Below are 15,113 nucleotides of genomic sequence, written 5' to 3'. Positions count from 1 at the left end.
TGTATTTATTTAGTGACTCTTTGAAATTACAACGGTGCCAGAAAAGGCGACTTACGACCGTTTTTCACACTTGCGACCCTTGCAGCATCCTCCTGGTCACGTGATCAAAATTCACATGACTGGTAACTGACTGATATTTATGACCGTTGCAGTGTCCCGGGGTCATGTGATCCCCTTCTGACAAGCAAATTGCTCAGTTGTGGTCATAAGTCAAGGACTATCTGTAACTGAACTGGGAGAAAGTCAGTACAGATCCCCCCACACACACACACAAAGTTTTGTTTCTTCAGGATCGAAGTAGAGCAGTTGATTAATTCTTTCCTCATTAACTGTAAGACTTTTCTTCTTTTTCTCCAGATCCTTGCTCACCATGGTGGCGTTGCCAGGTTTTCTCCTACTCCTAGGGATGGTAAAAGGAGTCGCACCCTCGCATCCTCCTCATGGGAAGCCAACTTGGCCAACCTACAAAGTGCCCGTTGTTCTACCGCAATTAACCATTTCTTTGGACAAACCGCACTTTGATGCAGAAGCCCAACTGGAAGTGGCCTCCCCGTGTGGCCCATCTTGCCACAAACGCTCCCCACTCCCAACGTACGAAGAAGCAAAAGATTATTTGTCCTACGAGACATTGTACTCCAACGGCTCCCGCACAGAAACCGAGGTCGGCATCTACATTGTTAGCAGGGCCAGCGCGGAGGGACAAAGCCGATCGCGGACAAAGAGACAAATCTACGGCTATGACACCAGATTTAGCATTTTCGGCAAGGACTTCTTGCTGAATTACCCGTTTTCTACTTCCGTGAAGTTGTCCACGGGATGCACCGGAACGTTAGTGGCTGAAAAACATGTCCTGACGGCCGCTCATTGCATCCATGATGGGAAGAGTTACGTCAAGGGAGCCAAGAAGCTACGGGTTGGGTTCCTGAGACCCAAGCCGAAAGATGGCATCAGAAGGACCGACAACAGTAGCACCCTTGAGCCCGAGAAAATGAAGTTCCAGTGGATTCGGGTGAAACGGACACACGTTCCTAAAGGATGGATCAAAGGGAATGCTAACGACATTGGCATGGATTACGACTATGCCCTGCTGGAGCTCAAGAAACCCCATAAGCGAAAGTTCATGAAGATCGGAGTGAGCCCAGCGGCACGTCAGCTGCCCAAAGGAAGGATTCACTTCTCGGGCTATGACAATGACCGGCCTGGAAACTTGGTTTACCGGTTCTGTGACGTCAAAGATGAAACCTATGATCTCTTGTATCAGCAGTGTGACGCCCAGCCGGGGGCCAGCGGTTCTGGCGTGTACGTGAGGATGTGGAAGAGACAGAATCACAAATGGGAGCGTAAAATCATAGGGATATTTTCTGGGCACCAGTGGGTGGACACCAATGGATCCCCCCAGGATTACAACGTCGCTGTTCGTATCACACCCCTCAAATACGCACAGATTTGCTTCTGGATCACGGGGAACTACCAACAGTGTAGAGATGGATAGACCCGATTTATGTCCCAGAAAGGCTTAGCGGTTGGCTGGGGAAGGGCAGGGGAGGGGTGGTGTTGGTGGAAAGCATACGCCTAACTGCTCTGTGGGCACAGTTCTGTTTTTAGCAATGCCGGGGTGCAGGAACTGACCAGGAGCTCAACCTGGTTAGTGTTTGGCAATAAGCACAGTGTCCATGCCATGGCACAAATCCTGGACCTTTGATTAGTTTTTGCCTTAGGATAAGCAATAGCTGAAGTAACAGGGTTGGGGCTAAAGCAAAGTCTCTGCATCTCCCTTTTGCGCCCTCGTTTAGGATGGGTCCTCGTTCACCAACGGGCATGCTGATTGGCTGGCTCTTACATCGTTCATGTAGTGCAGAATTGTCTAGGTCTGATAGGAGGATAACTGGACAGAGTTGTAAGCATCTGTTCTTAAATCCAGTGATGCCAAAATAGCAAATGGTGGATCGTGACATCACAGTGCAAGCTCTGCGCTTTTGGATGTATCATCAGTTATTAGTATATAAGGCATTAATTTACTTTTGGATGTCATGACACACTTTTCACCGTTCCCCCTTCCTCTGGGGTTGGAGATTTCCCACAGTAGTGGCTCTCCTCCTCCTCCTCCTCCTCCTCCTCCTCCTTTCTTGAATTCCCAATAAGAACCAACGAGAGGTAGAAATTGGTAGCCAAAACTGCTTGACAAGAGGAACTTAGGCTGCTATTCTTCTAAAAGAAATGGTCAACAAAATACAAATCTTTGGCCAAATTGAATGAACCCCGAATACCTATTTCAAGGCAGAATGCCATTACTTTCTCTGCTTTCTTTTTTTAAGGGCCTATTAAAATATGCAATCTGGATGTGCATTAGCTTTCTCCAAGAGTCATGTTGGCAATAAGTCCAGTACAGTATTGAAACACATATTTTCGTGATATTTTTGTGGCTCATTGTTCTCCTCCACTCCCAGCTACCAATTAATCTTAAGGAAATCCTGTTCTGTTGGTTGTTGTTTTTTTTTAAATCTTCGTTGAATTTGCAATGAATTTGCAAAACAGCTTGAAAGTCACCGAGTTGGAAAAGGGCAGCGCGCAATGTTGATTGATTGGCCCTTGTGTCAATGACAAGGCTACCTTTTTAGGGCAGTCTGATGCAAGGCCCTGATTGGTAAACCCTTGTGACATTGACAAAGTCACCACTCCTTCCTTGGTGTCTTTTCAAGGATCAGCCCTTTTCTCAAAGTTGTTTTCAGAGCTTAAAACTACGTACAGCCCTTTCAAAAAGAGCTTGCAAAACTAGACTCCAATGAGGTCACAGATCTGTAGGGGGAATTAATACAGGAAAAGAAAAATCCGAATTCGGTCCCTACAAGTAGACCTCAGCTTACAACAACTGGGATCAGAGTCTCCGTTGCTAAGCAAGGCAGTTGCGCCCGATTCTATGGTCTTTTTCTGCCACAGTTGTTAAGCAAATCACTGCAGTTTTTAAGTGAATCCGTCATTAAGTGAATCCGGCTTCCCATATTGACTTTGTTCGTAGCTGGCTGGGAAGGTTACAAATGGCCATCGTGACCTTGAGACACTGCAACCCCCATTGTAAATATGTGCCAGTTGACAAAGTGCCTAAATTTGGATCATGTGACTGTGGGGAATGCTGCAGTGGTCAGAAGGGCGAGGACCGGTCATAAGTGCTGTTGTAACTCTGATCCGTCGCTAAACGAATAGTTGTAAGTTGAGGACTATCTGTAATCTATATGTACGTGTAAAAATCAAAAGCAACAGCAAAAGCAAGCTTAGTTTGCAGGTGAAAAATATTCACCAGCCTCTAATTTATGCATGTCGGTATGCAACAACATTGGTTAATTTTTCTCCTTAGCTAAGGTTGTATCATGTTTCCCTGAAAATAAGACCCAATGGGAAAATAAGCCCTAGCGTGATTTTTCAGGATGCTTGTAATATAAGCCCTACCCCAAAAATAAGCCCCAGTTAAGATCATCAGCCAGATGGACGCATTTAGTACCATATTTCCCCCAAAATAAAATCCAACTGGAAAATAAGTCCTAATGCATCTTTTGGAGCAAAAATTAATATAAGACCCGGTCTTATTTTTGGGGAAACATGGGTACCATCTCAGAAAGAAGAAGAATTCCTGGAGGATGTGTTTCAGGTGGGAAAACGATGGATAAACGGCTTGCTTTTCCATAGAATTAGCTAGCTAAACTAGGGAGAAAAAAAAGTAATGTAAGTTTTTGCCATTTAATCTATACCAGTGATGGCGAACCTTTTAGAGACTGAGTGCCCAAACTGCAACCCAAAACCCACTTACGCATCATTGAGTGCAGGGTGGGCGTGGCCCATTGGCTGGGTGTAGCCCATTGGGTGGGCGTGGCCAATTGGGTGGGCATGGCTACGGTGGTAACGGCAGACTGGGTGGGACTAAAAAGTTCAATCAATCAATTCCAACTTTGCAAGATCTTTTTTTTTCCTCGAGAAGTTGAAATTGATTTTATTGATTGAACCTTTTTTATTTTTGCACACGGCGGCGGAGGCCTAAAGCAAAAAGGTTTTATAAAACCCAGCTGAAGGCCTAGGACTGGGGCGACGGCGTGTGTGCCCACAGAGAGGGCTCTGCGTGCTGCCTCTGGCACCCGTGCCATAGGTTCGCCACCCCTGATCTATACAGACTGCAAAATGATGGTTCTTTAAAAAAAAAAAGCCCAAACGAAGCACAAGCCAGCATGCTGAGTCCTCGGGGTTTGTTTTTATATTTCAGATCTGTCTTTTTTTCTTGCACTGAATTTGCACTGTTCAAATTCCAGGCTGAATTTCCACATATAACCTAACCCTGGTGCAGGAGATGGTTGGGAAACTCATTTTTTTTCCCCTGGCATATGTAAACTCGTTACAGGCAGCCCTTGACTTACGACCAAAATGGAGCCGAAAATTTATGTTGCTAAATGAGGCATTTGTTAAGTGAGTTTTGCCCCATTTTGTGACCTTTCTTGGCACAGTTGTTAAGTGAATCCCCCCCAGTTGTTAAGTTGGTAACAATTGTTAAGCGAGTAACACAGTCTGTGGCTTCCCCATTGACTTTGTTTGTCAGAAGGTCACAAAAAGATGATCACACGATCCTGAGACTGTCATAAACATGAGTCAATTGCCATGTGGCTGAATTTTGATCATCTGTCTGTGGGATGCTGCGATGGTCGTATGAAAAATGGTCCTAAGTCACTTTTTTCAGTGCCGTTGTAACTTTGCACGGTCACTAAACTGTTGTAAGTCAAGGACTACCTGTACTGTATTAGAACGAAAAATTCTAATACCTCTCTCTCTCTATTTCATTAAATCTATGTTCTTTTATTTCTAAGCATTTAGAAATGTATTGAGCTGTTCCCTGAAGCTTTCCTGGTTTGAAACTTATCACAGAAGGTCAAAGACAACTTTGCCAACAGAAAAACCTGTAAATATTTATAAACCTTGGCTAGAAATGGGAAACATGCATTGTAATTCTACTTATTTTGTAAGGATGTTCAAATACAGCACATGTTTAACACCTTGTGGGTTTCTTGTTGTGTTTTTTGATTTACTTCCCCATTTTCTTCTTGTGAGAAAAATGCAGGCTGTTAAGAAGGTAAGAACAGCCCGGCTAGATCAAAGCAAGGCTTGTCCTAAGTCAATCTAGACAGCTTTAAACCTAGCGGTAACATTGGGCCTCCGAGTTAGGTAGCCCTCCATAACTTTACATCCAATACCCTTTCAAAGGCATCCAAGTTAGTGGCCATCACCAGATCCTGTGGGAATGTATGACACAGTTTAGGGATGCATTATGTGAAGAAAGGCTTCCTTTTGTCTACGTACTACTAAACTCTTGTTGGGACCTTTAACTGGGCCAAATGATGCATCATAGGGCAACCATTTTTGAACCAAGGCGCCTTGAATGGTCTAACAACAAGATATGTACAAAATGTGGAACCATGACTCCTGAGGTAATGAAATTTGGGGAAGTTGTGGCTGCTTCAGTGCTACTGACTGCTGCTCAGGATCTTCAATGTTCTGTGACAATTTCCCAGCCAGTCTCACAATCCCTCGCTCCTTCCACTATCCAGCAACAGCCACTTGGGAAGAGAAGGGAGGGCAGTAGGGGGCAAGGGAGGGGAGGGCAGTAGAGGACAGGGGAGGAAGGAAGGAAGGAAGGAAGGAAGGAAGGAAGGAAGGAAGGAAGGAAGGAAGGAAGGAAGGAAGGAAAGGAGTGAATGAGAGTTAGTTTTCCAATACTTTCTACAAGATTCCCATGTAGAAACTCAATGGAGAAGCTGGCAGAAAGTAGGAAGTTGCTTCTGTTGCCACTGCTTTTTTGCTCCCCCTTGGTCATTCTGCTTCTCTGTTTAGGTAAGGAAATATTTCTGAACGGATGCTCTAATGGGGCATAGGTTGTCTAATCTCTACACTTATATTTAATCACTTTCATTGATTCTAGTGCTTGGGGAAAGGATGAAAACTTTCTCCTTGTCCACTTTCTCCAGGCTGTGTCTAATTTCATACAGCGCCATTTAGTTTCCCAGATTTCACTGTTTTTCCCTAAAAAGATCCTAAGCGTTCTATTTTTTTTTTCTTACTTGCACCTTTCCGCGAACTTTTCACCCTTCCTTGTTGGGCTTTGAGCGTGCAAAGTCGCTTGTACTTCCAAGGAAGAGCACGTTTTGCCAAGAGAAGGACAGACCATCAGTTGTAAGATCAGAAATTCCCCACCTCCAATCCTCTTATTATAATAACATGAATTCATAATGCCTCTATTTATTGCTCCAGAGGTGCTTGGAAATTGTCCAGCTTGAATTTTTCTGGCCAGCAAACACGACATACTTGAAATTCTTCCCTGCCGTTGCCTTTTGTATAGTGTTCCTTGCTGGAGAGCCATGTTTATGCATAAAAAACACTCAGGCTGTCCTGGAGAAGGGAAGCATTTGAAGAGTGGAAAACATAAGGAGGACTGACAGCAAGAAAATCGGCACAAGGAATGTATTCACATTTCCACAGAGGCCTAAGGAAAATCTGAGGTTTTGTGTCATAAAAGAGAATTGCTAGGAACAACATATTCATCTAACTCAGTGATGGGCAACTATGGCAATTTTGGGACCTGTGGACTTCAACTCCCAGAATTCCTGGCTTCCTGAACATGGCTGGGTCAGGAATCCTGGGAATTGAAGTCCACAGGTCATAAAGTTACTCTACTTCCCATCCCGATCTAACTGGGAGTAAAATCATGTTGTTGTTATTGGTGATGGTGGTGGTGGTAGTGGGGTGTGTGTGTGTGTGTGTGTGTGAATGTGGTCTGGACATTTCACGTGTGGGTCATTTGGATGGTGAGGAACGTCATTTTTGGTTTGCTATTTGTCACTTTTGTCAAACTTGTTGAGCTGAAAAGTTATGCTAATGATTTATGTGAGTTTTGGGTTGTATTTCCAAAACATACACTTTTTTATTTGCAATCTTATTTGCAATTTATGTATGATTTTTGGTTTCACCCCCTTTTTCATTGTTGGGAACCTGTCAAGTTCAGTTCTTCAGTTCCTCAATAACTGTACATTTGTCAAATCTGGAGTGTCAAGCTTGAATTTTCTATTTATATGCATTCAGATGCACATTTCCCCAAATATATGCTAATATATTTATAATTTTGCCAACACTTTCCTTGCACACAACACATAATTGTCAAGAACATATGCCTTTTTACACAGAGTTCCCTAAATAGAACTATCATCAAATGGCAAACAGCGCTGGAATTTGGAAAAGTGCAAATTTCAAACGAGAGCTACATGTTCATTGCTTGAACATTTCACATTAAATAAATTTGCATTCAGTGCGAACAACCCACATTTTTCTCCCTCATCCCTAATCATTAGCAGCAGTGACTCCAGATATATCGAAGGCTTCTTCGGAAAGCCACCTTTAATCAATCAAATGTTTTTTCATTTACATTCACTTCACAACAGTGTTACTAAGTTAAGAACCGCAGTGAATCACTTAATAACTGTGGCAAGAAAGGTTGTGGAATGGAGCAAAACTCACTTAACAGTTGTCTTGTTTAGCAACGGAAAGTTTGGGCTCAGTTATAGTGGTAGGTTGAGTATTACCTTCAGAGTAAATGCAAGATGAATGAAACCCTCAGACTGTTTCTACTTCAACAATCAGATTGAGAGATCAAATCCACAAATCTGTTATCTCACATAAAAGAACCTGTAAGAAAGAATAGGCAAAACAGCCACTGCCCCTCCCATCTTCTGCCTTAAATGCAGTGTTTCCCCGAAAGTAAGGCCTACACCAGGGGTAGGCAACCTTGGCTCTTTTATGACTCGTGGACTTCAACTCCCAGAATTCCTGAGCCAGCCATGCTGGCTCAGGAATTCTGGGAGTTGAAGTCCACGAGTCATAAAAGAGCCAAGGTTGCCTATCCCTGGCCTACACCAACAATAAGCCCTACCTTGATTTTTGGGGTGGGCCTAATATAAGCCCTACTCCCAAAAATAAGGCCTAATTTGGGGGCGAGGCACACACCTAAAAATCAAGCTAGGGCGGGGGTGGGGGGTGGAGCTGCCCCACTCGCCCCGCACCTGCTTACATGGCAGCCAGGCCTCTCCTTGCTGGCCAACTTCTTCTTCTATGGCCTCTTCTGCAGCCAGGCCTGCATTTCTCAGTCACAGGGCTTTCCGGAAGGCCACTACAGCCGAGAACCAAGCTATGGATTGAATCCATACCTCAGTACTTGGCTGCAGAGGCCTTCCGGAAAGGCCTGACAGCAAAATGCAGGCCCAAATGCAGCTGCAGAACTTCAGCCCCAGAACAAGTGGACCGGCTGGGTGGGGCTGTCGGTGTAGGAGGTGAGGTAAGGCCTATCCTGAAAATAAGACCTGGTGCCTCTTTTGGAGGGGAAAAAAATAAGGCCAGGTCTTATTTTCAGGAAAATATGGTAATATCTTTATAACGGTGGAGCTGTACTAATATCCTAACCCTAACCCAATAAAGCTACCAATAAAGGAGAATATTTGTAGCTCAGGATTCAAATGAGGGGTCCTTGGCGCTCTCTGTGAGCTTGGTTGTTTTCTTGCGGATGTTTCATTACCCAAATTAGGTGATATTCTCAGATAGAGCTGGCTTTGCTGCCAAAGATTGTCCATCTTTTTTCTTTAAATAATATTATTCTAATCTGAACTATATACGTATTCATCTCTTTATTTTCTAGTTTAGATATATTTCCCATCTGGCCCCAAGGCTTCTTAGCAATGCTCTTCAGTTGGCTAGATAAAGGGATTAGGATTTTTTTTTTTAAAGGGGGGGGGGGGAACACACTACTCCTGAAATTTTTCCTCATTAATCTTATCTTAAGCTTCTCTAACCCAGCCTTTTAAACTCTTCTATTCTTGGGGCACTTCGGCATTTAATTGCTCCTGATAAAGATGACTGCTTAGGAATGTATTTTATTGTAATGTATTTATATACAATGACTTTAAATGGTCATTAGTTTTCTCTCATTCAGCTTTCTTTGAGGATTAGGACAATTCCTTTTTTATGGTTTTCTTCCTTTCCTTTCCTTTGCTTTTCCTTCCTTCCTTCCTTCCTTCCTTCCTTCCTTCCTTCCTTCCTTCCTTCCTTCCTTCCTTCCTCTTTTCTCACTTTCTCACTTTCTCCCTCCTTCCTTCCTTCCTTCCTTCCTTCCTTCCTTCCTTCCTTCCTTCCTTCTTCCTCTTTTCTCACTTTCTCACTTTCTCCCTTTCTCCCTCCTTCCTTCCTCCCTTTCTCCCTCCTTCCTTCCCTCCCTTTCCTCCTTCCTTCCTTCCTTCCTTCCTTCCTTCCTTCCCTCCTTCCTTCCTTCCTTCCTTCCTTCCTTCCTTCCTTCTTCCTCTTTTCTCCCTTTCTCCCTTTCTCCCTTCCTCCCTTCTTCCTTCAGTCCCTTCCTTCCTTCCCTCCCTACCTCCTTCCTTCCTTCCTATTTTTGATATATTGATAGTTTAAAGCAGTGATTCTCAACCTCGACAACTTTAAGATGTATGGCTTTCGTCTTCCAGAATTCCCAGAATTCCCCAGACGGCATTTCATTTCTTGGAAATTCTGGGACTTGGAAGTCCACACATCTTAGTCACTGAGGTTGAGAAACACTGGTTGAAAACATTAATTTCCCTGCGTCGCCTACCACATACTCTAAAGGCCATAAGCTCATTTCTATAATATGATTTCTTGTTGTAAAGGGTATAATCTAAAATCTATTAAAAGTGTTGGTTTTTATAAACACATATCTTCCTTTTCACCCAGCTGTTAATAACAGTTTTGCAAGCCAGCATGCCAAGGACTGTTGCAGATTACATGAATTTGAGAGGTTTGACTTTCCAGCTTGCTTGGAATCAGTATAGTATTATTTAATAAGGACTGAGTCAGACCCCGGTCCAACTACTTACTCGCAAGCATTTCTCCCCTTCCCAAGAGCTTTCTAAATCTGAAGCAGATGTTCCATAGAACAGTGGCCCCAAACCTTTTGGGCACCAGGGACCAGTTCCGTGGAGGAAGGTTTTTCCATGAACCGGAGGTGGCGTGGTTTTGTATGCTGCCTGCATCCCACGGATGGCGCTTCACTGCGCGGACCAGTTGCTGGCATGCTGGCATTGAGGACCCCTGCCATAGAATATAGAACACAGAATAACAGAGTTGGAAGGGACCTTGGAGGTCTTCAACCCCCTGCTCAAGCACGGATCCATCCCACGGATCCATGATTTCATGGCCCCCAGTTGCATGGAGACGAACTCTGCAAGTTAGAAATGATGTCAATGCAATTGAGTATGGGTTGACCTCAATTTACATCACATAGCAAACAATGGTTCTGCTTAGTGACCGCGCCATTTGCATTGCGACCATGGCATTTGCTTTATGTCTGGGGCAATTCTCTTAAAGTACCGCAACAGAAAAAGGTTATAAAATCAGAAGGACTAGTTTAGTGATAGATTGTCCTGGAGAAAATCTACCTTGGTGGCTGGTAGGAGTGAAAATAACTTGATAGCACATCATCAACCCGCCCCCCCAAATAGCACGGCCAACAATCTATATAAATAAAAATGTAAATGTTCGTTTGTTCAAAATCTTAAATCTCCGAAAGTTCTTCACCGATTGCTTTGAAATTTTGACACAATGTTGCATTCGAATACGCGCGTGTTTTTATATACCTATATTATATAGATGTCACACCTGTGACAGGTAAAAACATGCTTTTTTGAAAAACAGCGCCATCTGTTGAACGTAAACATATTACAAACGTGCGCTTTCTCTTTTCTTTCTTTTCCATTTAACCAGACTGAGCCATAGCAACGCGTGGCCAGGTACAGCTAGTTATAAATAAAAACGATCTGTGTTGCTATGAACTGAAGTCCAAGGTGGTCTGTAAGGTCAGAGGTCACTTTTTTCAGGGCCGTTGAGGCTTTGAGTAGTCGCTGGACAGAATGCTTGTAAATCGAGGACTACTGTGATATTAACAATGCTCTTTGAATGAATGCAAATAGTTCTTTTACTTTTCCTAAAGGCAAGATTTCAGTGGGGCTTTTTTGCTGTTCTGCCAATTGTGGCAGAAACACGCAAATAAGAAAGTCTGGCTGTTATTTTCCTCTCTCCATGAATCTTGTGGTTCACTGCCAACTAGCTGGTATCTTTTCAGTGTAATTGTGCTGTTTCAGATAGCCATTATCTGGAGAAAATAAACATCAGTTCTTCATAAAGAAGAACATATAGCAAAGGCCATAATGCTGACATTCAAAGTTGGCAGTCCATCAGCTTCTAGCTTTAGAATAATCCCTAGATATTTCAATCATCTCCAAAATGGCTGTTGAAAGAAAAATCTTCATCAGGGTTCAGTCCAAGCCAGGAATAAACAAAATGGAGACTGCTTTAGAAAGAAGGTTCTAGTTTATTGAAGAGCAGAACTACAAGACATGTGGCTCTGGAGCAGCTGACCACATGTTGCTGGGAGTGGTGGGTTTTTATACCTTCTTGGGCTTTTGCGTTTGGAGTTGTTCCTGAGGTTCAGTGTGCCCTTTTAACATTCTGATGATGGTGGGTTAATCCTATTATGTCCTAACGGTCATGTTCTGCTTCCCTGGGGCTGGGACTGATGGCTATGTCCTGTGTTGGATTTTTTGGGGGTGAGGGGTTGTTGGTTCTAGGGATCTTTGTCTTTCTAATCCCATCAGCTCTAAGCTTCCTGACTTCAGTCTTTCCGAAAGGATGATCAAATCTGCATTTCTACAGATCTGATTTCTGCTTGGGGCACAGAGACTTGGGAGTAGTGGTTTCTGCCTAAGATTTTCCATTATTCCTTTGGAGAAATATATTCTACATTTTTAATATCCCCCAAAATATTTCTTTCTCGGGGGGGGGGGGGTTCTGTCTTCCTACATGGCGAATCACAGAAACATGAAAGAGGACAATGGATGTAAAACGAACTACTAACACAATAGCATAACAATGGACCTCTTCATTCTATGTTTATCCTCCAGGAGCTCCATCACTGGAGGTTTTCCAGAAAAGACTGGACAGTCATTTGTCCAGAATGGTATGGGGTCCCCTGCTTGAGCAGAGGGTTGGACTAGAAGACCTCCAAGGTCCCTATTATTCTATGTTCCGTGTTTGAAGAAAGAAAACCTTGACTGAACTTCATTGGACTTTTCTCCAGTGGTGGGATTCAGCCGGTTCGCACCACTTCGGCAGAACCGGTAGCTAATTTTTTGTTGCCCAGGCCCAGAACGGACTTCCGGAAGCGGCATCCACACAGAGAACCAGTTGTTCACCTATTTGAATCCCACCACTAACTTTCTCCCAAATAAGCCTAGAGATTATTGCACTGTTATTGATTCCTGAAATTTGTAAACACCAATAGATGGCTAGGCAGTTGATTCTGTAATGCTTGAGTAGACGATCGGGGAGACAAATTTACAAAAGAAATGGATTTTCCATAAAAATTCATAACGAATTTATTATATCTTCAGATCGCCCTCTTGTGGTTACTGTAATTTCACTTATAGGAGGGAAGGGTGCTTAGTTTTGCTTAAAGACGAGGCTATACTTTACGTATCTTGTTCTTATATATCAGCTGTATTTACTCAGGAATAAAGGAATAAAGAAATGCGTTTTCTGCTTTGTGGGGGTCTCAAAAGTGGTTTTCCAGCCTAATATTTAAATAAAGATGGATTTCTTTGTTCTTTTTTTTTAACAAGGACATTTATGGAAGTCTAAACAGTGGCTCTTAGCTACATTCCCAAATGTAAGTGTTCTGGTTTCCAAAACAAATTATATCCATCACATGAAAATTGTACCGTTTTACAAAGCCCTAGTCCAGGGGTAGGCAACCTGGACTCAGGAATTCTGGGAGTTGAAGTCCACGAGTCATAAAAGAGCCAAGGTTGCCTACCCCTGCCCTAGTCAGACCACACCTGGACTACTGCAGCCAATTTTGGTCACCATACTACAAAAAAGATGTTGAGAGTTTGGAAAAAATTCAGAGAAGAGAAACTAAGATGATCAAAGGCCTGGAAGCTAAAACATACGAAGAACGGCTACGGGACTTGGGTTTGGCTAATCTAAAGAAAAGAAAAATGGCGGAGACATGATAGCAGTGTTCCAGTATCTGAGGGGCCGCCACAAGGCAGAGGGGGCCAGGTTGTTCACCAAAGTACCAGAGGGAAGGATGAGAAACAATGGTTGGAAACTGATCAAGGAGAGAAGCAACCTGGAATTAAGGAGAAACTTCCTGACAGTGAGGACAATTAACCAGTGGAACAGTTTGCCCCCAGAAATCGTGGATGCTCCATCACTGGAGATTTTTAAGAAGAGACTAGACAATCACCTGTCTGAGACAGGATAGGTTCTCCTGCTTAAGTGGGGGGCTGGACTAGAAGACCTCCAAAGTCCCCTCCAGCTCTATTCTTTTCTAACTTCTCTCTCCCCAGATATGCCGTTTCTGGCCTGACACTTTGACCATTTGTCAAACTGACTCTTGATATATAACTTTAATGTATCTTATTGAGTTAAATCAATGAAACATCAAACGAGCAATCTTCTGTGAAGGCTTACATTTCTTAAAGATAACCTTCTTTGAGATTGCATGAAAACTAGGATGAACGACCTGTTCCAGAGCCAGAAGTGGATAAAAACACATCTGTGACTCTTTTTCCAGTTTCTGATGCCTGTATCATATCCCCAAGCTTATTCTGCCATGCTTCTTCCCTCTTTTCCAAGATTCAAGACGGGCAAAAATCTTACCATCCAAAAAGGTCCCTTGCAATCAAAAGCTATCAGTTAAACATTTGTTCCAGAGATATTGGGTTGAGCTCAGACATCAGACATTCCTAAAGCAGAACTGCTGAGGTTTCATATGACCTTAATCACAGTATGTTCAATCAACCATCTGGAATTATTTTGATATGTATTTATGTTGATAAAAAAAATCTATTGATACAAATTCTATAGGCCTTGAATATGGCCAGGTTTGAATCATTTGCCTTATACTGTAAGCAAGGCCATCTACCACAATGGGATTTACATCCTAAATAGAAAGATAATGAATTTATTCATCAACCTTCATCACTGGAGGCTTTTAAGAAGAGAATGAACAACCACTTGTCTCCAATTGTATAGGGCCTCCTGCTTGAGGTTGGACTAGAACACCTCCAAGGTCCCTTCCAGCTCTGTTCCGATTGATTGATTGATTGATTGATTGAATTACACTAAGATCTCAATCTAATCCATTGATTCTAACGAGTCTCCTCAAGATACCACTACATTTTGATCCAACTCAATAAGCCTCATAAAAGTCAATGAGACTTACTTCTAAGGCAGGGGTAGGCAACCTTGGCTCTTTTATGACTCGTGGACTTCAACTCCCAGAATTCCTGAGCCAGCCATGCTGAGGGGAAAGGGAGAGGTTTCCAAGCTGAGCCATGCTGGCTCAGGAATTCTGGGTGTTGAAGTCCACAAGTCATAAAAGAGCCAAGGTTGCCTACCCCTGTTCTAAGGAAACCTATCTGAGTTGCAAACTAGCAGAGGATTTGTGAGATACCCACATCCTTGACTTACGATGACAACTGAGCCCCAAATTCCTGTTGCTAAGCAAGACAGTTGTTAAGTGTGTTTTGCCTGTTTGCCACAGTGGTTAAGTGAATCACTGAGGTTCTTAAATTAGGAACGTGGTTGTTAAGTAAATTTGGTTTCCCCATTGACTTGGCTTGTCAGAAGGTCATAAAAGTGGATCACGTGACCCCCGAAACACTGCAACCCTCACAAATGCTTGCCAGTTGCCAAGCATCCCAGTTTTGATCACATGACCACGGGGATGCCGCAACAGTCGTAAGTGTGAAAAATGGTCATAAGTCACTTCTTTCAATGCTGTTGTAACTTCAGACATTCACTAAATGAATGGTTGTAAGTAGAAGTCGACCTGTACTGTAGGTGTACCAGTGCAATTTTGCTGTCAAAAAGTTTCTGTGACTTCAGAGAGATGAGGGAAGGATCAGCAGCACAGAACATTAGTGTAATAATAATAATAATAATAATAATAATAATAATAATAATAATAATAATAATAATAATAATAATAATAATAATAATAA

At 42.9% G+C, this 15,113-nt stretch overlaps 1 protein-coding gene across 1 annotated transcript; it reads left to right on the top strand.

The window, feature by feature from the left end:
* The first annotated feature begins 367 nt into the window (after positions 1–367).
* PRSS23 (serine protease 23) lies at positions 368–2,085 on the top strand. Its single transcript, XM_015829025.2, has one exon. It carries the CDS (start codon positions 371–373, stop codon positions 1,490–1,492), a length of 1,122 nt encoding a protein of 373 aa, XP_015684511.1. The 5' UTR covers positions 368–370; the 3' UTR covers positions 1,493–2,085.
* The last annotated feature ends 13,028 nt before the right edge of the window (positions 2,086–15,113 follow it).

The sequence above is a fragment of the Protobothrops mucrosquamatus genome, unplaced genomic scaffold (assembly GCF_001527695.2).
Source record: "Protobothrops mucrosquamatus isolate PMUCROS unplaced genomic scaffold, P.Mucros_1.0 scaffold5263, whole genome shotgun sequence".
NCBI lineage: Eukaryota > Metazoa > Chordata > Lepidosauria > Squamata > Viperidae > Protobothrops > Protobothrops mucrosquamatus.
The sequence above is the reverse complement of the archived record's forward strand: the minus strand, read 5'-3'. Positions and strand labels throughout refer to the sequence as shown.

Bases quoted from the DNA above. Each gene is read 5' to 3' on its own strand.
- PRSS23 (XM_015829025.2), top strand. From the start codon at position 371: ATGGTGGCGTTGCCAGGTTTTCTCCTACTCCTAGGGATGGTAAAAGGA.